This window comes from Phascolarctos cinereus, unplaced genomic scaffold (assembly GCF_003287225.1).
Source record: "Phascolarctos cinereus isolate Bilbo 61053 unplaced genomic scaffold, phaCin_HiC Scaffold_4;HRSCAF=312, whole genome shotgun sequence".
In the NCBI taxonomy this organism is placed as follows: domain Eukaryota; kingdom Metazoa; phylum Chordata; class Mammalia; order Diprotodontia; family Phascolarctidae; genus Phascolarctos; species Phascolarctos cinereus.
Genome location: NW_027555847.1, coordinates 694,836,191 through 694,859,195, shown reverse-complemented (window position 1 = coordinate 694,859,195; position 23,005 = coordinate 694,836,191). Strand labels below are relative to the sequence as shown.

The 23,005-nt window shown below is 49.0% G+C and overlaps 1 protein-coding gene across 1 annotated transcript in view; it reads left to right on the top strand.

The window, feature by feature from the left end:
* Nucleotides 1-14,690, top strand: part of RFLNA (refilin A) — a 31,171-nt gene extending 16,481 nt beyond the window's left edge. The window contains 2 exon segments of the mRNA XM_020970305.2: nt 9,989-10,098; nt 14,072-14,690. Coding sequence (XP_020825964.2) covers nt 9,989-10,098; nt 14,072-14,384 — 423 coding nt within the window. The 3' untranslated portion in view covers nt 14,385-14,690.
* Nucleotides 14,691-23,005: the final 8,315 nt, after the last annotated feature.

The window sequence follows — 23,005 nt, the reverse complement described above, 5'->3', positions numbered from 1 at the left end:
TGCTCTGGTTTTCCCAAGCCCTATCTGGCCTTGGAGGTCCCTTCTTACTCTGGCTTTTGGGGATTCTGCCCTTTTCCTCCCTCTCCATTGTGTCCCCAGATGCTGCCAAGAGAGGTGGAGAAGGCTCAGGTGACCATCTGGATCCTTGGGGTTCTTCAGCCCAGGCAGAGGGGCCTGTGGGGGTAGGATACCTGCCTCCTGGCTCTGGGCCATGTGGGTAGGCACATAGCCTCTGTGGGGGCTGGGTCTGTGGCCTAGAGTGCAGGTACCTGGTTTTGGGTTTTTATCTTCTGGACACAGCCAGCCTGGAAGCTTCTCGAGAGCAGAATGCTGACCTGGGGGTAAAGGCACACGCCTCTGTGTACAACTCAAGAGCCGCCTGGCCTCCTGGGTAGGAGGCTGCCTACATTCTGTCATCCCTGAGGTGTGAGGAGGTGGGGTCCCCTCTTCTTCATTGCTCTTGCCTTCTTCAGCAAGGGTCCCCAGACAGCCCAGATTCCCGTGGGATCCCTTGGGCGTGACACTTGATCACTCTGGGCCTCAGTTTCCTTCTCTGTTAAGGGAGGGAGTGGGACTAGGTAACCCCTAAAGGTGTGTTTTAGCTGGAGGTCCTTCCAGTAAGCCTGGGGTATGAATAGAAGATCACAGACTCAGAGCTGTGTGACCCTGGACAAGTCACTTCACTTTGCCTCAGTTTCCTCATCTGTCAAATGAGCTGGAGAAGGAAATGACAAACCACTCCTGTGTCTCTGCCAAGATATGGAAAGTTAGACATGACTGAAACACCTGAGTAACAAGCATTTAATTAGTTATTTAAGGCTTACAAAGCCCTTCCCAAATATTTTCTCATTTGATCCGTCTAAAAACCCTGGCAAGTAGGTATGATTACTATCCCCATTTTACAGATGAGGAGACTGAGGCAGTGATTTGCCCAGGGTCATAGACACCTAGTCAGTGTCTGAGGCAGGATTTGAATTCTGGTCTTCTGACTCCAGATCCCTAACCATCGTATCCGCTGAGTCAGCTAGCCTGTAGCTCATCCTCTCTGACTTAGGGGCAGTGACACTATTTCCTCTTGGCTTTTCACAGCCACAGGAGTGGGGCAGCAGCAGAAATGGTCAGTTGGGAGCCAGAGGTGTCATTGTTTGGCCATTTCAGTCCTCTCTGACTCTTCGTGACCCCATTCGGGGTTTTCTTGGCAAAGAAGTGGTTTACCATTTCATTCTCCAGCTCATTTGACAGATGAGGAAACTGAGGCAAACAAGATTAAGTGATGCGCCCAAGGTCACATAGCAAGGAAGTGTCTGAGGCTAGATTTGAGCTCAGGTCTCTCTGACTCCAGGGCCGGCGCTCTATCCACTGCACCACCTAGCTGCCCCTTAGAATCACAGGACCTGGGTTCAAATCCCAGGGCTGCAGCTTTTACCAGCTGTGGGACACTGGAAAATCATGTAAGCCTCTTGGGCCCCCATTACTGCCCTGCCATGGCTCTCTGCCAGCTTGTGCCCTGTTTTCTCTATTCTTTGTGCCCGGGTGCTTGGCAGAGCTGGAAGGAATGAGGACGCTACTTCTATTTGGCCTGGGATGAAAAACAAAACTTCAGTAGAGGGTAAACCTCTTAAAGGCAAGGACCGTTCTCATGTTTCAACTTTGTATCCCTGCTTACTGCCTCGCCCACAACATCACAGATTTAGAACTGACATTTTACAGATGAGGAAACTGAGGCCAGAAGGTGACTTCATAATTAAAAGACAGAGCTAGGCTCTGAGCCATTTCTAAGTACAGAAACACAGTCCTTAATCTTTGCTTGCTGAATGGAATGAAATCGACCTTCAGTTTCCTCATCTGTAAGATGAGGGGGTTGGACTACATCAGAGGTTCTTAATGTGAGAACTTGTTTTTTATTTTCTTACTAATTTGAGGAGGGCGGCAATTGGTGTTAAATGACCTGCCCAGGGTCACGCAGCTAGTAAGTGTCTGAGGTTAGATTTGAACTCAGGTTCTCCTCACTCTTGGGCCAATGCTTTATGCATTGTGCCACCTCGCTGCCCCTAGGAACTTTTTATGTTTTTATTGTTTTTTTTTGATAACTGGATTTCAATATAATTCATTTCCTTTATAGTCCTGTAGATTTTATTTTATGCATTTAAAATCATGATTTTGAGTGAGGAGGGTCCATGGGCTTCACTGGATGGCCCAAGCAGTCCAGGACACAGAAAAGGTTAAGAACCTTTGGACCTTTGGACTCTCCACTCCAGCTGTGTGATGTTAGGTGAGTCACAAAACCTCTCTGGGCCTCTATCTCTTAATTTGTTACATGAAGAGGCTGGATGCTCAGAACTCTTAGGTCCCTTCCAATTCTAAATTCCAAATAGCTAGACCTTTGGGGTTGGCTTTCGCCTGGATCTCTAAGGCTGCCTGGCCAAACCTCCCCTCCCCTGCACTCCCCTGGTACATGCTTCCCTAAGCCTGTGGATTTGACAGAAATGTGGCCTGGGCTCTCTAAAGTGCCTGGTTCCACTGTGGCTGGAAAGTTACATTTTTGGTGCCAAACTGCACTCCCTTGGCTGTGACAGCTGTTTTCCTCACCCAACTCTGAGCTGGCAGGAGCCCCATGGGGTGGGCAGGGCCATTTTGATGTTAAAATAACTGTGAAACGTAGAGCCCAGGGCTCAAGTCTTCCCAGCATCCTCTGTAAGGTCTCAGCTGTCACCTGTCCTGCCGGAAGGGGAGACTGGGAGAGCTCTGCATCCTCCCCTTCCTTTCCTTAGCACGAATGGTTTTTCAGGCACTTGATGACTTCCGCAGCTGTGGGCCCACCCCAGACCTTTCTCGGGTTTCCTTCTATCCATTAGCTTCTAGCATCCCTAACCGAAGACCTCCTGAGATGATAGATAATGTGTAGACAGGGCTTTGCAAAAATTTAAAGTGGTATATACATGTTCGCTGGTAGTAATTTAATGCATGCTCTATTTAATAATTTATTGTCAAATTTATGGCAATAATTTTGTTATTATATAATAATATTTCATTGTTCAGTTTTTTCAATTGTGTCCTACTCTTTGTGATCCCATTTGGGGCTTTCTTGACAAAGATACTGGAGTGGTTTGCTATTTCCTTCTCCAGCTCAATTTATAGATGAGGAAACTGAGATAAGCAGATGTGTCCAGGGTCACACAGCTAGCAAGTGTCTGAGGGTCACATTTGAACTCAGGTCTTCCTGACTCCGGATCCAGCACTCTATTGCACCACCTAGCTGCCCTAATAATAAATATATTATACACATATAATAAACAATACAAACAATTTAATAATTTGATGCATAACTTATTGTTAAATTTATTTAACAATCCTTTCATTGTTGCAAATAAATAAACCTATCATATAAATATACAATATAATGTTATAAATAATAATTTAATAAATTATAACACAATAATTAATGCACACCTGGCATTCATATAATGCTTTCAGGTTTGCAAAGTTACCTCATTTTTGTCTCCCCTGATAGACTGTAAGCTCCCTGAGGACAGGCACTGTTTCCTTTGTGTCTTTGCCTCTGTGGCAAGCACAGTGATTGGCAGAGGGTAAGACTAGGACACAGACACATCTGTGATTTTACTCCCAAGTGAGGAAACTCCCTCCACCAAGGCAGGTTGCCATTTTCTCTGCAACACAGAGTCTTAGCTGCTTAGAGCACTAAGAGCTTAACATTAGAAGGAATCGAATTTCAGAATATCTCCAACGAGCAAACTGCATCAACTGTCATCGGACAATTTTTTTTAAAACATAAGCCAAAAAAAGATTGCAGGCTGAAATCTTCTCTCCAAAGTATCATGATGTTGGTGTCATTTGAGGTGCCTAGTTCTTCTATTCTCAAAGGACTTGCAGGAGAGGGGATGGCACAGCCGATTTGTATCAGCGGGAGGGCTTGAACTTGGGTCTGGCTGTTGTCATCATTGAGTCAGTTGTGTCTGAGTCTTTGTGACCCCATTTGGGGTTTCCTTGGCAAAGAGACTTGAGTGGTTTGCTATTTCCTTCTCCTTATGGGGAAACTGAGGCAAACAGGGTTAAGCGGCTTGCCCAGGGTCACACAGCGTCTGAGGCTGGATTTGAACTCAGGAAGATGAGTCTTCCTGACTCCAGGCCCAGCGCTCTATCCGTTGTGCCACCTAGCTTGGCCCTATGGGGCATATAATAGGTGCTTAAGAAATGTTTGCTGATTGTAGTTTGGTCTGGAGAAAGGAACACTTAGCTGGATAGGATGGCAGCCTTCAAGTATCCGAAGGTGTGATGGGTGGAATGAGGATTAGCTCTGTTCTGCTTGGCCCCAGAGGGCACAACAAGCCAGAACTGGTGGAAGTTTCAATGAGATAAATTTAGGCTGGAGGAGGGGATGAGAGCTATCCAAGGTGGCAGGAATGGGCAGCCTCCTGAGAAGGGGGGCTCCTCTCAGTGGAGATCTTTGAGCAAAAGCTGGATGGTGGCTGGCTGGGTTTGGTGTAGAACTGATTCTCCTTCAGGTAAGGGTTGGACCAGGTGCCTGCTGAGTGCATCCTAGATCTGCAAGTCTGGGGTTTGGAGATAAGCTGCTACCAGCACACCATCCCCTTTCAATGCCCATCCATTCAGTACACCCATTGCTCTAGGGGGAAAGGGAAGGGAAGAGGGCAAGATGGCGCTCTCCTGCAGGTTGTTTCTAAGACTTGACCGCCATTCATTTTTCTGGCTCCTGCTTGAGGGGGCAAAGGATATAACTAAAGATATTCAGGTGCTTCGCCACGTAGGTTGGCATGAAGGATTACAGAATCCTTAGGATGTTAGGGCTGGAAAGGACCTTAGTCCAAACACCCCATTGTTCAGATGGTGAAACTGAAATCCAGAGAGAAGTGACTTGCCTAAGGTCATACAGCTATGTGTAAAACCAAGAGAGTGGTCTGAATGAGTCCTCTAGTCAATTCAGCAAACATTGATTAAGCTTGTCCTATGTGTGAGGTGCAGTACTGGGCATCAGAGTTACACACAGGAATGAAATAGCCCCTGCCCTCAAGAAGCTTACTTTCTACTGAGGCCCATAATCTAGTGAATAAACACAAAGTAACTTCAAGACAGGTAATAATTGGGAGGAGGGGGAAAGGACGGGTCACACTAGCAGAGGTGAAGCAGAAGAACCTTCCAGACATGGGAGACAGCCAGTGCAAAGAGCCATTAGGCAGGCGATGGAATGTCAAGTATAATGAACAGCTGGGCAGCCAGATGGACCAGCCCACGGAGTATAGGAAGAGGAATAACGTGCCATAAAGACTGGACAGGTTGGTGGGAGCCAGACTCTGGAGCACTTTAAATGGCCAGGCTGAGGATTTTGTCACTGATGTCAGGGGCAGTGGGGAGCTACTGAAGGTTCACACACACAGGCACCTCCCAGGAGCTGAAGCTGTGGTTATTTGGGGAGACTGTCATGGCGCCTGGAGAAGGTCCTCTGCACTTTTGGAGGGACAGAAGCCGATTCCCAGCCTGATGACGATTCTCTTGCCCTTCTTGCATTACAGAAAGAGAGAACTTGGCCCATTTCCTCCTTCACTTTATTCCCTTACCTGAAGGCAGGGGGAATCTGCTTTCATCCATCCCTGGATGTGAGCACCTTTAGGGGAAAGAGGAAGCTAGGAGAGGGTCTTTAGAAAGCACAGGGGAACAAGGAGGCAGCTTATTACAATGGCTCAGTGAGCTGTCTTCTCAAAGAGTCTTATTTATAGGGAGAAAATGGATCCCAGATTGAGCAGGAAGGAACCAGAGATGTTGTTTTGCAGATGAGGAAACAGGCCCACAGCTTTTGATCTGGAAAGGGTCTCAGACGCCAGTCCGGGCCCAGGGCCTCCTTGAGAGGCCCGCCCACCCTCACACAGGCATTAAGTAGCAGAGACAAGATTCAAACCCACACCCTCTGACTCCAATGCACTTTCCTTGGAATCACGTTGCCTCCAAAGTGTTAGAGATCAGCATTTTCAGAAGCTTTAGAATCTTTGATTAATTTCTGCCTAAGTTCTAACCACTCTGAGCCTCAGTTTTCTCATCTGTAAAATGGAGAGAATGCCTCTATCACAGGGTAAATGGTGAAGCTCAGAAGGCATAAAGTGTGTAAAGTGTTACGTAAATGTGATTATTTACATATTGGACACTATTGTTATTGTAGGGTTGGGAGGGGAAGGAAGGAGGTGCCCATAGCTTTGGGGAAGGAAAGGAAGAAATAAGCATTTATTATTACTAGGTGCCAGGCACTGTGCTGAGGATATAAATAAAGGGAGATAAAAAAGCCCTGCCTCCAAGGAGCTCACAGTCCAGTGAGGGAGTCAACATGTAACAAATAGACAGAATACATTGAAGATAATGAGCAGAGGGAAGAGGCCGGCAGTAAGGGGGCTTGGGAAAGGCTTCTTGTAGAAGGTGGGATTTTAGCTGGGACTTGAAGGAAGCCAGGAGTACAGAGCCAGACCCGGACGGGATTGTAGAGGTTGCCTACTTCATTTTACAGATCAGGAAACAGGCACGGTGAGGCCACGTGGCCTGCCCAAGGCTGGGGTCACACGGTTAATAAGCACCATGACCAAACTGGAACCCAACTTGTCTGACCCCAAATCCAGCCTCCTTTCCATTTAAGCTACCCCTCTGGCAGCGGTGAGATTTGAATCCATGCCTCAGGCACGCTGCCCAGATCCATGGTTAACAGCTATCACTGTTTATATAGTGTGGGGCCATCTTGGCATTTCTAGAATGATTCCAGCTTGGTCCCAGTGAATTATTTTCCAGATGGTTTTTTTTTTCTTGTAATCTCTTTGCGAAGATTTTATTTTAAAATTTTGCATCAGTGCTCATTAGCAGGGCTGCTGCCAGGACAAGGGGGGTCTGTCCTAAGGGGTCGGACGATATCCCAGCCTGCTTCCAGGCTGGCCACCAGGGAGAGAGCTTTTCAGCTACAGTAGCTCTAGAATGCCATCGTGGCACAACGGGGCTGGGGGAGTGGAGTGATTCGTCCACAATGATGAAAATGTAGCCCCTTGGACTAGGAAAATGATTTATTCCAAACTGGAACTGGCGACTTGCCTCTTCTGGGACATAGGCATCATTTACATTTCCCTTGGGCTAATCTGTCATCATTAATGTGGGGGGGGGGGCTCCCCAGAGAGTGCAAAAGGGAGAAAGATTTTCCTGAGATAATAATGGAGCTGGGGAAGAGAGAGATCTGCCTCGGGCATTCTCCTTCTTGCCCCTGAGCTGGGAGCCCTGAAAGGTGGAAGGAAGGTGAAAGGTAGAGCAGGGACCTGTGCATTATAACAGTCCCTGGTGGGACTCCTGGCTTCCTGTCTCTCCCCTCTGTGGTCCAAATGGGTCAATCAACAAACATTTATTCAATGATTCCTATGTGCCTGGCCCTGTGCCCCCCACCCCCAGCTGCCAAAAGAAGGTTCCTAAGGCACAAGTCAGACCATAGATCCACCCCCATCCCCCACACTCCCCACCCTGCTTAAGAACCACTGGTGGGAGATAGGAGAAGGAACCTCTCCTGGCTTGTTAACAGAGGTGGGGGATGACGGGTATGGAACACTGCATATGTCAGGCTTTTTCCGATATGTTGCTTAATTGGAATTTTTTTTCTCTTTTTTTATTCTTTGTCATAAGGGATCACTCTCTGAGAGGTGGATGGTATATTGGAAAATGCAGGTGATAGAAAAAAAAACAAGAAATCAATAACCATTGGAAGAAAAGAACTTTCAGGGGCTCCCTGTTACCCTTGATTGTCAAGGACAGGATACAATAGAGACTCTTCCACATCCGTCATTTCTGACGTTTCTAGACTTATTTCCCATCACTCCCATCACTCAGGTTCTGGAGCCTGAGAGGCAAGCAGAAAGTCATCGAACCCGACTCTGATTTTACAGATGAGGAAATAGGCTCAGAGAGTGGAGATGATTGCCCATGTCACCGGTTGTCCGTCCTGTGTCGTCCCCCCCCCCCTACAAATAGCATTGTACGCCTTTATGAGGAGCAGAGGCCAGGCGCTGTGATGAGTGCTGGACAGCACCAGAACAGCCCTTGCTAGGACCCGGTGTTCCCGTAACTTGCAGTCGCCCCCCCCACTGCCTCCCCAAGCTGCTTCCTCTCCTCACCGCCATCTTTCAGAGCTCCCCAGTGCCAATTCTTCAAGGCTCAGCATGCAGCTTGGGTGCCACCTTCTAATGAAGAGAGCTGGCCAAATGGAGAATGGGCTGCCTGGAGAGGTGATGGGCTCCCTTCCTTGGGGAACTTTGAGCAGCAGCCACCGTGTTCCAGTGGGAATTCCTTTTAGGTGGCCCCTCTGGGCTCCAAATTCTCTAATTCCTACTGTCAGCCTTTCCTGATCCCCCTTGCTTAGCACATAGTAGGCCTGCCTGGCACATAGTAAGCACTTAATAAATGCTTGTTGACTGGCTTACTGAGTCCCACCTCAAATTATCCTGTATATGCTTCTCTGAGCAAAGTGACCAGTACATAGTACACTTAATAAACGCTGTCTATGCTTATCCTATATCACTCTAAGTAGAATGTAAGCTCTTTGAGGGCAGGCATCAGGTTTTGATCTTGCATTTGTAGCTACAGGGGCAGCTAAGTGGCGTGATGGATAGAACACCAGGCCTGGAGTCAGGGAGACCTGAGTTCAAATCCAACCTCAGACACTGACCAGTTGTGTGACCCTAGGCAAGTCACTTCACCCTGCTTACCTCAGCTTCCTCATCTGTAAAACGAGTTGCAGAAGGAAATGGCAAACCACTCCAGTATTTCTGCCAAGAAAACCCCCATGGGGTCATGAAGAGCTGGACACAACTGAACACCAAACAACAGTGCCTGGCACATCGTGAGCACTTAATAAATGCTGTCTGTCTGTGCTCATCCTGTATCACTCCAGTAGAATGTCAGCTCTTTGAGGGCAGGCATCTGGTTTTGCTCACGTATTTGTAGGGATTGGGTTTGATCAGCTGACCTCTCAAAAGGGTGAAGAAGAGGTTCTAGAAGAAGAGCTCTTGGGTCAGGCAGGTCCCCCACCTGCCACAGGAGAGCACTTCAAGTTACAGCCTGAGAGATTTGTATGGATGGCACCTCAAGGCAGGAAAGAGCAAAGAAAATGGAGTTGCAGGCCCTGAGTCCTAATTCCGACTGTCATTTAGTACCTATGTGGCTTTGGGCAAGTTGTTGAACTTCTCTGGACCTCGGTTTCCTCATCTGTAAAAAGAGGGAGTTGGACCAGGCGGCCTCTGGATCTAGCACCATAATCCTCTACCAGAGAATGAAATGAACAATTGTGAAAGCAGCCTATCAATGACTACGTGTAAGTGGGGGAACGCTACTCTCTGATTAAGCGCCATGTCTAATCTCGAGCTCGGGAAACACGCGTCCCCCCCGCCTCAGGCTAGGAGGCTGGTTCGTCTTCCCCAGCAGTGGGAAATTCAGAGGATCTGTGGCCTAGACCACCAGGTGCAAGGCCACCTGGTGCAGCTGTGCCCAGGCCGGGGCTCTCCTGTGTCGGGGACCCTCAAAAGCAGGGATCTTGGCACGCGGCTGCAGGCTCCCTCCTAACGTGAGGTTCTAGGGAGGCCTCTTCCGGTGCTGTCCAGCACTCAGCACAGCGCCTGGCCTCTGCTCCTCATAAAGATGTACAAGGCTATCTGTAGAGTGAGGAGGGGGTCAGCCGGTGACATGGGCAATCATCTCCACTCTCTGAGCCTGTTTCCTCATCTGTAAAATCAGTCAGGTTCGATGACTTTCTGCTCGCCTCTCAGGCTCCAGCGCCTGGCTCTCGTCCCATCATCCTCTCTGGGCTTCGGTTTCAGCATCTGTAACTGAGGGGTCAGACTCTCATGCCTCTGAGGTCCTCTAGGGTGGGCGTCCCCCCAGTGGGGGTGCTGGGGTTGGGGATACTATGTAACTAACTAAATGTGAGCATTTCTTCTCCCTACAGGCTCCTCACCTCCTCCAGGACCCTGCTATGCTGGAGATGAGACCCAGGCTGCACCCGGTGTTTTTTGGGGAAAGCATTGAAGTAAACCCTGAGCCCATGCAGGAAATTCGGTATGTGTGGCAGCGGCTTTCTCCTTTGGCCCATGGAGGAGGTAGTGAAGGCTTGTGAGGGGGAGGGGATATTCATCTTTTAGAAAGAATTCATATGATAGAACTAATCAGTGCGCATCTATTAAATGCCAGCTGTGTGCCAGCCACTAGGCTGGGTCCTGGGCGTGCAAACAGACCCTTCCCTCAAGGAACTGGCATTCTATCAGAGGAGACAATACGTACATATACGTTTAAGAAAATAAGTAACAGGTATTTGGAGAGGGGGACCCCAACACCCATGGGGAAGAAGGGTCAGGAAAGGATCCTCATGTAGAAATTGGTACCTGAGCTGAGCTTTGAAGAGATTTCTGAGAAACAGAAGTCAGGAAGGAGCGCCTTCCATGCAGAGGTCTGGAGAGGGGGAAATGGGATGTCGTGTGTGCAGAACAGCAGACAAAGCCAGCGTGGCTCAACTTGGGATTGCATGAATGGGAGTAATCTATAGAAAGCCTAGAAGGGTAGTCCGGAGCCAGGTTGTAAAGGTCTTCAAACATCAGATGCACTTGTATTTGGTCCTAGAGGTAATAGGGAGCCACTGAAAGTTACTGAGCAGTAGGCCATGATTTGGTCAGATCTGTGCTTTGGGAGAATGACAGCTCCATGGAGGATGAGTAGGAGTTGGGAGTGCCTCGAGGCAGAAAGACCAAATACAAAGCAGTTGTCATAATCTGAGCCAAAAGTCATTTGGCCTGGCCTTGGAGTTAGGAAAAGGCAGACTTGCCTTTTGTCTGAAGTAGGATGGAAAGATGCCAGAGATGTCATGTATTGTGATATTGTGGTGTGTATGAGGGAGACAAGAAAGAAAGAAAAAGAAAGAAAGAAAGAAAGAAAGAAAGAAAGAAAGAAAGAAAGAAAGAAAGAAAGGGAAGGAAGAAAAAAGAAAGAAAGAAGAGAAAGGGAAGAAAGAAAGAGGAAGAAAGACAGGAAGGAAGGAAGGAAGGAAGGAAGGAAGGAAGGAAGGAAGGAAGGAAGGAAGGAAGGAAGGAAGGAAGGAAGGAAGGAAGGAAGGAAGGAAGAAGGAAGGAAGGAAGGAAGGAAGGAAGGAAGGAAGGAAGGAAGGAAGGAAGGAAGGAAGGAAGGAAGGAAGGAGGGAAGGAAGGAAGGAGGGAAGGAAGGAAGAAAAAAAGAAAGAAGAGAAAGGGAAGAAAGAGGAAGAAAGAAAGGAAGGAAGGAAGGGAAGGAAGGAAGAAAAAAGAAAGAAAGAAGAGAAAGGGAAGAAAGAAAGAGAAAGAAAGAAAAAAAGGAAGAAAGAAAGAAAGAAAGAAAGAAAGAAAGAAAGAAAGAAAGAAAGAAAGAAAGAAAGAAAGAAAGAAAGAAAGAAAGAAAAAAATCCCTAGCTCCAGGAGCCTAACTAGCATGGGAATGAGAAGGTACAGAAGTAACTATAATAAAACAAAATGCAGAGGAGAGATGTAAGAATGTGCTAAGAGACTGAGGAATCAGACCAGGGTGGAAGGAGCAAAGGTTTCACGGCAGAATTGGCTTTGAAGGACAGGAAGAATATCAACAGGCAGAGATGCCAGGGAGAGGGAAGAAGGACATTCTGGGCATGGGCGCCATATGCAAAAAGGCAGAACAGGAGAAGGCAGCGGAGTCTTCTGTTTGGCCAGGCCTAGGGTGTGAAGTGGCATATTGTGAATTCTTGCTAAAAGGGTAGGTTGGAGCAAGGTGGTAGAAGGCATTGAATGCCAAGTTAAGAAGCTAGTATTTTTTTCAGTGGGCAATGGGGAGCCATGGATGGTCTCTGAGTGAAGTCAGAACTATGCCTTAGGAAAGTGACTCAGCAGTTGTAAGAAGGATGTATTTGTGAAGGGAGAGACTGCAGAAAGGGAATCCAGAAGGGAGAAATGGGGGTCTGAATTAGGGTGCTGGTACTGGGTGTCAACAGCCTCAGAAGTTCCAGACGTATAATCCTGGAACCGTAGATTCAGAGTTGGTCGTCTCTTCATTCTACAGAAGAAGGAAAAAACAAACCAGCGGCCTCAGAACAAAGGTGTTACTTGCCAACAGTTCCACAGGTGGTGGCGATGCCAGGATCCAAACCCTAGCTCCTCTGGCCCCCATCCGGCACTCATGCCATGGCATCTCTTTAATACCAATGCGCCAGTTCAGGTCCTGACTCTTTGTGATTTCAGAGTCAGCTATGGAGTAATTAATTAAACTATGTGTATTAGGAAGGAGCATCTACTGAGTCACTGTTGGGCACGGTCTCGACCCAAGGTCACTTATAAATAGAATGTATAGGAGCATTTTAAACCTATGTACTCATTCGTGTTTAATGGTAGCCATCTCCAGGGTGGTGGGTGGAAGGGGAGGGAAGAAAAAAGGGGAAAAAAAGAAATTGCATGTAATTTACACGGAGGGAATAGAGTTGTACATGGTAGATTGGCAATTTTATGTGCAATTGTCTTTTTTTTTCTTTTTTGGTGAGGTGATTGGGGTTAAGTGACTTGCCCAGGGTCACACAGCTAGTAAGTGTTAAGTGTCTGAGACTGGATTTGAACTCAGGTCCTCCTGACTCCAAGGCCAGAGCTCTATCCACTGTGCCACCTAGCTGCCCCCAATTGTCTTTTTTATTGTACTGTGTTACAGAAATGCTTATTTTGTTCCATGAATTGAAAATAAAATAAATTAAAAAGTAAAGAAAACAGAGGGGAAAGAAGAGGACAGGGCCTACTCTAGGTGAACTTGTTAAGTAAGGTAGATGTAGGCCAACGCCTCTTTCCTCTCAGCATTTCTCACTGACCTTCTCCAGACACCTTTCCTCCTAATACAGACGATCATTCCTGCAGAAGTTAGACATGAACTAATATTCCCTTCCTTTCAAATGTATTACACAATAATAAATAAAGTTATTGAAAAAAAAAGAACCTTAACATGGGCTAACATCTTAGTACAAACAACACCCACCCTGCCCAGAGTGCTATTCCAATGCTGCTGATTTTGAGTAATAGCTGGTATTAACAGAGTCCATTGTAACGTATTCTTATCTGAATAATATAGAGGTGAATAGGAGCTCTCAAATGAGTCAGTGAAGCAAAGGCAGGAGAGCATTAAGGGCATCAGGGTGACTGTCCGATACTGCAGGAGGTCTGGCAGAAAGAGGGCTTAGATCAGTATCTCATACTGTATACCAGAAAAAGTTCCAAATGGGTACGTCACCTAAGTTTCAAAAGTTACATCATGAAAGAGAGAAGATAACAATAAAAAGCAGTTATCTTTCATGACTCTGGCTAGGGAGAAGATTCTTAATTAAGTAAGGGATAGAGTGAAACCAGGTAAGGAAGGATTCTTGAAAGGGATTTACAGGGAGAGAAAGAGAGAGGGAGGGACCAGAATGAAAGTCCACGAGGCAGGCTGAAATAATCAGGGGGGCTGTGCTTACCTAGGTGGGAGCTAGGCTGGCTTTGGGCAGCAGCATTGGGTAAAAGTGGGAGTAGGTACAGTGAGTGGGGAGGATTTTTTTCCCCATTGTTTAAATGTTTGAGGGTCATGAGCGTAGACCCTTGGCGTTCCTCTGGACCTAGGAGACCATCTAGTCTAGCCCATACCCGAACAAAAATCCCTTCTACAGCGTCCCAAATCCAATCCAGCACAACATACACTTTGTACGATGCCAAGTACAGAGTAAGTGCTCAATAAATGTTTTTTGGACTCTGAAAATACATAAAAACCAAAAATGCCGAAGTCCTTTCCTTTGAACGGGTGGCATGATGTATTAAATGTATTAAATTATACGAGGCTTTGGTTCAACTCTTATCTGAGCCCCAACGAGCTTCGTGGCCATGGGCGCCTCAGTTTCCTTGCCTGCTTTTGACCCCAGTCTCTGAACTTAGGGCTCTCTCCACTAGGCTAGGATGCTGCTCCTTGCTGACCTTGGGTGTTTTCTCTTTCCTTTTTTGGCTGCCCCTCCTTCCTGTTCTGCCCTTGCCAGCTGCAACTCCGAAATCAAATACGATTCTGAGAAACACTACCGAGACAACATCTTCTATGTCCCCGTCCCCACCGTCACCTCCTACAGCGAGACCATCATCGCCACCCCCAACTGCACATGGCGGAACTACAAAACCCAGCTGACCTTCGAACCTCGCCAACGGGCCCTGCGCTTCCAGAGCACCACCATCATCTTCCCCAAGCACCCCAAAAACACTTACCGCACCACCCTCCACTACAACCTGGGCTGCCCCAAGCGCTGGTTTGCATCCAGCGTCCAGCTGGAACTGTGTGATGACCTCCCCTGTTCCTAGGAGCTCTAACCTAGCTCCTGCTCAGAACCATGGGGGGTGGGGGTGGGGAAGGGATGGAGAAAAGGGGGCTGGAGATAAACTTGGCCAGGAACCTGGGAGGGGATGGAGTGAGGAAGGCTGGCTGGGTGCATGTGGCTGGGGGGCAGTCTTGGAAGGGGACTGTCCTTTGAGGCTAATGGGAAATGACAACCAGGACCTGGTACAGAGAAGCCACCACCTGCCCCCAGCATGGTATGTTTGGTTGTATTGATCTCATTTTCCTTGTGGAAGATTAAATAAATATATCTATTTTGTTAGCATTTTAAATGGAGTCTGGGCACTTGGTTTGGCAGACGTGGGCATGGGAGATGGGATTTGACAGCATCTTTCTCAGGAGACATAGGGCGAGGCTCTAGTCTTTTTCTCATTTGAGGGGCATGCGTTTCTGTCCCAGCTGACAGGTGACCATGCAGATAGGCATGTTTTACCTTCCCTGGTTTAGGCCAGTGTTTTTCTCCTTGGTACCCAAGAAGACTTGGGGTAGAGTCAGTACAAATCCAACATCAGTGCCACGTTTTCTGGTATTATGAGCCAAGTGCTGCTGATATATATTTTCATTAAGGTGTGGAGGTTGATTTACAGGCCAAGTGACAGACTGCCTAGCAGTTGTCCAGGACTGTGGTACAATACCAAAGATGGTGGTGGTGGGGCCTGGATTCAAATCCTGGCTTTGCCACTCCTTATCTGTGTGACCCTGGGCAAGTCACTTTTGGGGTCCTCAGTTCCTCAATTGTAAGATGATGAGGTTGGATTAAATGCCTTCTAAGATCCTTCTAGCTCTGAATTATAACTTTCCAAACTAAAGTAGGCTGATCAGGAGACAGATGTAAATATTTGGGAGTTGTAGGCACAGAGATATAATTGAATCCATGGCAGCTTATGAGATTGTCAAAGACAGAGGAGGGTCCTGGGCATAGCCCCAGGGGAAGCCTATGCCTACTGTGTGGGAGGTGCCTGAGAAGGGGTGGCCAGAGAGGTAGGAGGAGACCCAGGGGAGACTGAGGTCATAGAAACTAAGGTATGAGATGGATCTAGGAGGTTGGGCAATAGCGTCTCAAAGCCTCTCGGAGGTCAAGGCAGAGGAAGGCTGGGAGAAGACCATTGGATGTAGCGCTTGGGACGCCTTGGAAAGAGCAGGCTTGGTGTAGAAGGAGGGGCAAAAGGGAGGGAGGGTCAGGAGCCAGGCTGCAAGGGGTTCAAGGAATCTGTGGAAGCTGAGAAAGCGGAGGTGGTAGATGTGCAGCTGGGAAAGGGAGAAGATCACTTGAGGAGAGGACCCACTCAGATAAAGGGTGAAGACCAAGGCAGCCCTGAGCATGTCTGCAGGCAGTAGAGAAGAGCCAGTAAATAGGGAGACCCTGCAGATGAGAAGGACTAATGGGGGCACGGTGAGGGGAGAATGCCGCCGCAGGAGGGGAGTCCGGTCACGTCTGGACTCCATGGGCTCTTGGGTCCTTTCCAGCTGAGGTTCTGAATCAAGGATGCAGAGGGGATTAGCTTAGCAAAGAGGGCCACCTTCTTCTCTGAGGCTGGAATAAAAGAAGGGACCACAAGTGAAGAGAGAGAGGCGGCTGAAGGTATGAGGGACAGTGTGTATGTGTGTGGCGGGGGGTCAAAGGAGCTCAGGACAGATTCAAGTCAACAAGCATTGATCCTGGGAGGCTAAGAAAGGCAAAAGCCAGCCCCTGCCCTCAAGGACCTCGCAGTCTAATGGGAGAGACGATGTGAAAGAACTGTGTACAAACAAGGAACAGACAGTAGAAACTGGAGATGATCCCAGAGAGAGGGCAGTAGAATTAAAAGGGGCTGGGGGAGGCTTCCTAAAGAGGGTGGGATTTTAGCTAGGACTGGAAGGAAGCCAAGAAGCTAGAAGGTGATGAGGAGGAAGTGTTCCTGGCATGCGGCACTGCCAGAGAAAAGGCCTCGAGTCGAGTCGTGAGGTGGAGTGTCTGCTGTGAGGAAGTAGAAGGAGGCCAATGTCACTGCCTCATAGTATGAGGGGGTAGGATGTAATAAGACCCTGCAACCTCAGTTTTCTCAGCTGAGGCATTCCAGGTTATCTGCTGGGAGGAGGGGGATTCCAGTGACCCCACAGGGCACAAATATAGCTACTGTGAGAAATGGGACTGTAGATCAGAGAGGAATACGCTCAGGGCTAGAAGCTAACCTCATTTTACAGATGAGGAAACTGAGATACAAAGATGTGACTTGCCCAAGGTCACACAGCTAGTTAGTGTCTGAGATGGAATTTGAACCCAGGTATTACTGCTGACTCAAATCCAGCAACTCACTCACTGAGCCAGGCTGCCTTTCCAGAAATTAAGGATTGCTCTAGAGCCCCAAAGGCCCAGCTGCGGTTAGAGAACACGGAGCCCCATCACAGCAGGAATAAATCACAGAAGCTGAGAATTGGAAGGGACCTCAGAGGTTGTGTGGGGGAGGCTCACTGTGGGGAGGGAAAGACGGGTCAGTACTGACTTACCGCAGCAGGAAGCCGAGACAGAGAGAATGAGAGAGACAGAGAGAGAAGAGAAAGACAGAGAGAGAGAGGAGAAAGACAGAGACAGACAGAGACAGAGAGAGGAGACAGAGACAGAGAATGAGAGACAGAGATAGAAACAGAGAGGAGAAAGAAAGAGAGAGAGAATATGAGAGCAAGAATATGAGAGAATGAGAGAGAGACAGAGACAGAGGGAGAGAGAATATGAGACAGAGAATATGAGAAAGAATGAGAGTGAGAGACAGAGAGGGAGGGAGAGAAGAGGAAAAGGAGGTGGGGGAAGGGGGCTGCTGGGACATGTTTGTGTGCCCTTGACAAAGTTTGAAAATTGTACCCCATCCCCTGCCCCTCCCCATGTTGTATCTATTGTGCACAGAAGGCTGTGTGCATGTTTTGATCACAGAATAAACATCTACGTGATATGAACAAAAGAAGATTAAATGTCCATTTGTTAAAATCCGGTGCTGGGGTGGTGAGGCACGCCCACTCTTTGTGTGGTCTCAGAGCTGGGAGGGAGCCCCGAGGCCACTGAGTCGGACCTGGAGCCCAGGAAGAATCCCTCCTCTGACATCTCTGCCCAGGGGCCCGGGCCCTGAGGGCTAGGGAGAAGAGAAGGCTCAGGGCCTTTCTGCCTCTGTGTATGTAAAGGGATTAGCCTTGCTCTGGTCCTGCAGACATTTTAAAATTCAACATTTTCAAAACTGTGCACCCTGCCAAACTCCCCCCTTTCAAACTGTCCTGTTACTTCCCAGTGAGGGTCACGCCGCCGTCTGAGTCCCCAGGCTGGCCGGCTGGGTCTGATCCTTCACTACTCCACCTCTCACCTTCCACAGCCAAGCAGTCAAGTCAGAGTGTCACCTGGTCAGCCAGGCGGCTCAGCGGTTAGAGCGCCGGGCCTGCAGTCAGGAAGATGGGAGCTCAAGGCCTGTATTAGGCTGGCCTTACACCAGCTATGTCACCCTGGCCGTCACTTGACCTCTGCCTATCCCAGTTTTCTCATCTATAAAATGGGGGCGTTAATAGCACCTATTTCTCTGGGTTGTTGTGAGGATCAAATGAAATATTTATGAAGCACTCAGCATTTTGCCTGGAACATGGCGGGCACCTAAATATCCTTCCTTTCTCCCTCCCTCTCTCCCTTCATTCCTTCCTCCTTCCCTTCCTCCCTCCTTCCCTCTCCTCCCTTCATCCTTCCTCTCTCCTTCATTCCTCCCCCTCCCTCCCTTCATCCCTTCCTCTCCTTCATTCCTCCCTTTCCTCCTCCCTCCCTCCCTCCCTCCTTTCATCCCTCCCTCCTTCCCTCCTCCCTCCCCTCCATTCCCCCTCCTTCCCTCCTTTCACCCTCTCTCCCTTCATCCCTTCCTCTCTCCTTCATTCCTCCTCCCTCCCTCCCTTCATCCCTTCCTCTCCTTCATTCCTCCCTCCTTCCCTTCCCCCCTCTCTCCCATTCCTCCCTCCTTCCCTCCTTTCATCCCTCCCTCCCTTCATCCCTTCCTCTCCTTCATTCCTCCCTCCCTCCCTCCCTCCCTTCATCCCTTCCTCTCTCCTTCATTCCTCCCTCCTTCCCTTCCTCCCTCCCTCCCTCTCTCCCTTCATCCCTTCCTCTCTCCTTCATTCCTCCCTCCCTCCCTCCCTTCATCCCTTCCTCTCTCCTTCATTCCTCCCTCCTTCCCTTCCTCCCTCCCTCCCTCCCTCCTTTCATCCCTCCCTCCCTCCCTCCCTCCATTCCTCCCTCCTTCCCTCCTTTCATCCCTCTCTCCCTTCATCCCTTCCTCTCTCCTTCATTCCTCCTCCCTCCCTCCCTTCATCCCTTCCTCTCTCCTTCCTCCCTCCTTCCCTTCCTCCCTCCCTCCTCCCTCCCTCCATTCCTCCCTCCTTCCCTCCTTTCATCCCTCCCTCCCTTCATCCCTTCCTCTCCTTCATTCCTCCCTCCCTCCCTCCCTTCATCCCTTCCTCTCCTTCATTCCTCCCTCCCTCCCTCCCTTCATCCCTTCCTCTCTCCTTCATTCCTCCCTCCTTCCCTTCCTCCCTCCCTCCCTCTCCCTTCATTCCTCCCTCCTTCCCTCCTTTCATCCCTCCCTCCCTTCATCCCTTCCTCTCCTTCATTCCCCCTCCCTCCCTCCCTTCATCCTTCCTCTCCTTCATTCCTCCCTCCCTCCCTCCCTTCATCCTTCTCTCCTTCATTCCTCCTCCTTCCTTCCTCCCTCCCTCCCTCTCTCCCTTCATTCCTTCCTCCTTCCCCCTTTCATCCCTCCCTCCCTCCCTTCATCCCTTCCTCTCTCCTTCATTCCTCCCTCCTTCCCTTCCTCCTCCCTCCTCTCTCCTTCATTCCTTCCTCCTCCCCTTCCTCCATCCCTCCTTCTCTTCCTTCCTTCTCTGGTCCAGCGCTGCCTAGTCCAGGCCCTCATCGCTTAATGCCTGCACCAGTCCAATAACCTGCCAACTTGTCTCCCGACCTCAGGTCTCTCTTTACTCCAAACCCCACTCAGCCGTCGCATTGATTTTAAAGCAGAACCCTGACCGGCAGCGAGGTGGCACTGTGGCTACAGCCCTGGACTTGGAGGCAGAAGACCCAAGTTCAAACTTGACCTCAGTTACTTACTAGCCACGTGATGCTGGGCAAGTCACTTAACCTCTGCCTCGGTTTCCTCAACTGTAAAATGAGGATCACAGTAGCATCTGCCTCCCAGGCGCGTTGTGAGGATTAAACGAGGTATTTGCCACAGGGTTTGCAAATCTTAACGAGCTATATAAACGCTAGTGATGATGATGTCACCCCATCCCCACCCCACAGACTCCAATGGCTCCCTTAGTACCTTGCACTTCCTAGCTGTGTGTCCCTGGGCAAGTCACTTAACCCTGTTTGCCTCGGTTTTCTCATTTATAAAATGAGCTAGAGGAGGAAAAGTATCTCTGCCAACAAAACCCCAGATGGGGTCCCTACTACCTCCAGGTTCAAATACAAACTCCTTCCTAACCTACCCCCAAAGCCACCTTCCTGGTCTTTTTATACCTTCTACCCCCTGCCGTGTTCTCTTCTGGCATCCACCAGTTTCTCCCCTCTCGATCTTGTTGGCCACACTGGTTGGCCCCCATTAGACTGGGAGCTCACTGAGGGCAAAGGCTGTCTTTTGCTTTTCTTTGTCTCCCTAACACTTAGGATAGTGTGTGGCACACTGTAGGTGCTTAATAAATGTTATTCTGCTTGGTCTCAGAAGGCAGACCTGGCACTGACGGGCAGAAGCTACAAAGAGCAGACTTCCTGACTGGGTGTGCCAAGAGTGGGGTGGGCATCTTTTTGGCAAGGAGGGGGCTCCCCCTCACAAGAGGTCTGAACAGATGTTGGGTGATCAGAACGTCACAGGCTGCGAATCTGACCCAGTCCGGAAGAATGCCTCTCTCCCCATCAAATCCAGCCCATAGACTAAAGTATCTCTACCCACACAAACCTGAGCCTATTGTTTAGCCCTTCTCCTGACTGGTTCCTTTATTACCGGGATTTTGGCTCTTCGGATGCCCCTAAATTCTGCTGAACAAGGTCTGGCTGTTTTTATCACCAGACCCCCATCTGCCTGCTTAGCCAGATTAATCTGGTGCCAAGTTTTCCTTTTACTCCCCCCTCCCCACCAAGAAGTCACTTGTGATTTTTTTCCTCCTTGTGAGATCCCTATGGTGCAGCTAGGTGGTGCAGTGGATAGAGTGCTGGGCTTGGAATCAGGAAGACTCATTTTCATTAGTGCAAATCCAGCCTCAGACACTTGCTGTGTGACCCTGGGCAAGTCATCTAACCGTGTGCCTCAGTTTCCTCATATGTAAAATAAGCTGGAGAAGGAACTGGCAAACCACCTCAGTTATCTTTATCAAGAAAACCCCAAATGGGGTCACAAAGAGTCAAACACAACTGAACAAGTGAGATTCTGAGAGAGAGAGAGAGAGAGAGAGAGAGAGAGAGAGAGAGAGAGAGAGAGAGAGAGAGAGAGAGAGATTGAGAGAGGGCCAGGGCAGAGCAGAATCCCTGGAGGCTGAAAGGCCAGAGGAGATTATGATTAGATGGCGGAGGAGCCTGTACATTAGGGTGATGACCTGATGGTTTTAGTTAGCTGTCAAAAAAAAAGAAAAAAAGCCAGGACATCTTGAGGATGGAGCTGTTCTGCTAGAAGCTGGGGTTCCAGCTCAGGCTGCTCAGTGTTTATCAGATGAGATACGAGGAATGGCTTTGATTGGGCTTGGGCATGGCATGTGATGGTGCCTTCCTGGGCCGCCTGAGAGCAAACATAGCTGAGATGCTCTGTGCCTTATGGCATCTGAGATTTGAGCTGCCAACAGAGCGATGGTGGTTCGTCCTTGCTCCTGACTGCCTGTGATGTTATATGTGCATGTATGGCGCCAGCTTCGGTGGTGCTCAGTGGGTTGGCAGCTAACCTTCCACTGGCTTGTTAGACTTTGTTCCGAACTCTACAGTCCTGCTCAATGGACCCTACCCAACTCGTCACACACAACTCATCTTCCACCTCCACGTCTTTGCAAGGCTGTCCCCCGTGTCTAGAATGCACTCCTTTGTCCCCTCTGCTGCTCAGAATCCTTTGTCTCTGATCAAGACTGAGGTCAAGTCCCACCTGTTCCATCCTTCAGCTCTGGGCCCTTCCTCTGTCCCCGCCTGGAAGGCTCTCCCTCCTCATCTCTGCCTCCTGGTTTCCCTCGAATCTGAGCTAAGTCCTCATCTTCTACAGGAAGCCTTTCCCAGCCCCTCTTCATTCCAGCCCCTTCCCTCTCTTAATTATTACCTATTTATCCCATATAGAGCTCGTTTGTGCATGTTTGCTCATTCACTACCATTGAACTGTAAGCTCCTCGAGGGCAGAGACTGTCTTTTACCCCTTTCTGTATCCTCAGTGCTTAGCACAGTGCCTGGCACATAGTAGGTGTTTGGTAAATGTTTATTGATTGACTGACCTGACTTGTCTGGTGCTTAATCAATGTTTATTGATTGACTGACTGACCTGTCTTTAGCCTCTTTCTGTATCCCCAGCGTTTAGCACCGTGCCTGGCACACAGTAGGCACTTAATAATTGTTTACTCTTTCTCCCAGCTGCTGGTGCTTCACTGCCCCCACCCCGATGAGCTCGTGTGTACACACACAATTATCCATGTATATCAACATACATATTGTTTAAACTATTATCAATTGACATGGTAGATATATCAATGCATTTGACAGTGCTGTCAAATTACCATGAGATCACGTTATCCCTCCCTTTGTGGGGGGTGGGAGAGCCTGACTAGGACCATTTTGTGGGATGGTTTTCCTGAGCTGTTGCTTTTTTTTTCAGGTGTGTGTGCAGACGAAGGGCTGGGATGCTCGTGCGCCGTCTGTCCACGTCTTTGCCGTTACACAGACGTGGCCTTCTGAGTCCAAGTGTTACAGAGCAAATCCTTTCACGAAAGGGATTTGTTCTGTGAAGTCTGGATTCAGTCAAAGGGCCGCACTTGAGGACCTAGACAGTCAGGTGTGGCCTCGAGGCCCCAGGTTCCCCACCTCTCCCTGGGTCTGTTCAACGCACGTCATCTGACCAACGGTGGCACCTGTAATGCTGGTGATGAGCTGCAAGGTGGGCCATGTGACTCTAGACACTACCTGCAAGTGCTTCTGCCCCCACCCCAGCTCAAGTAGGGGTGTCAACCTCTATGCCTAGCTCCACCCCTCTGCTCATGGGAAGGTTCTGAGAAGCTCCATTTCCTGTAGAACATAAGCTCCATTGGGCAGGCTGCCTTTCACTTGTCTTTGGAAGCTCCACACCTTAAACAGGGCCTGGTACAAAGAGCTGTGATTTCATTGGCCCAGGGAACTCCCAGGTAAGGTAACCTCCTCCACCAATACGGGCTGGCATCTTCTCCGCAAGTTTTAGAAGACTGCTCTGGTATGTGATGAGGTGGGGGGGGGGGACCTGAACCCAGTTCTCTCTAGATCCAAACCCGGCCCTCTATCCACTGCTGCCCTGCGCCTGGCACATAGCACTCGCTTAATGAAAGTGATGTAAAAATGAGATGTTAATGGAAACTCAGAGATATAAATACCTAGTTC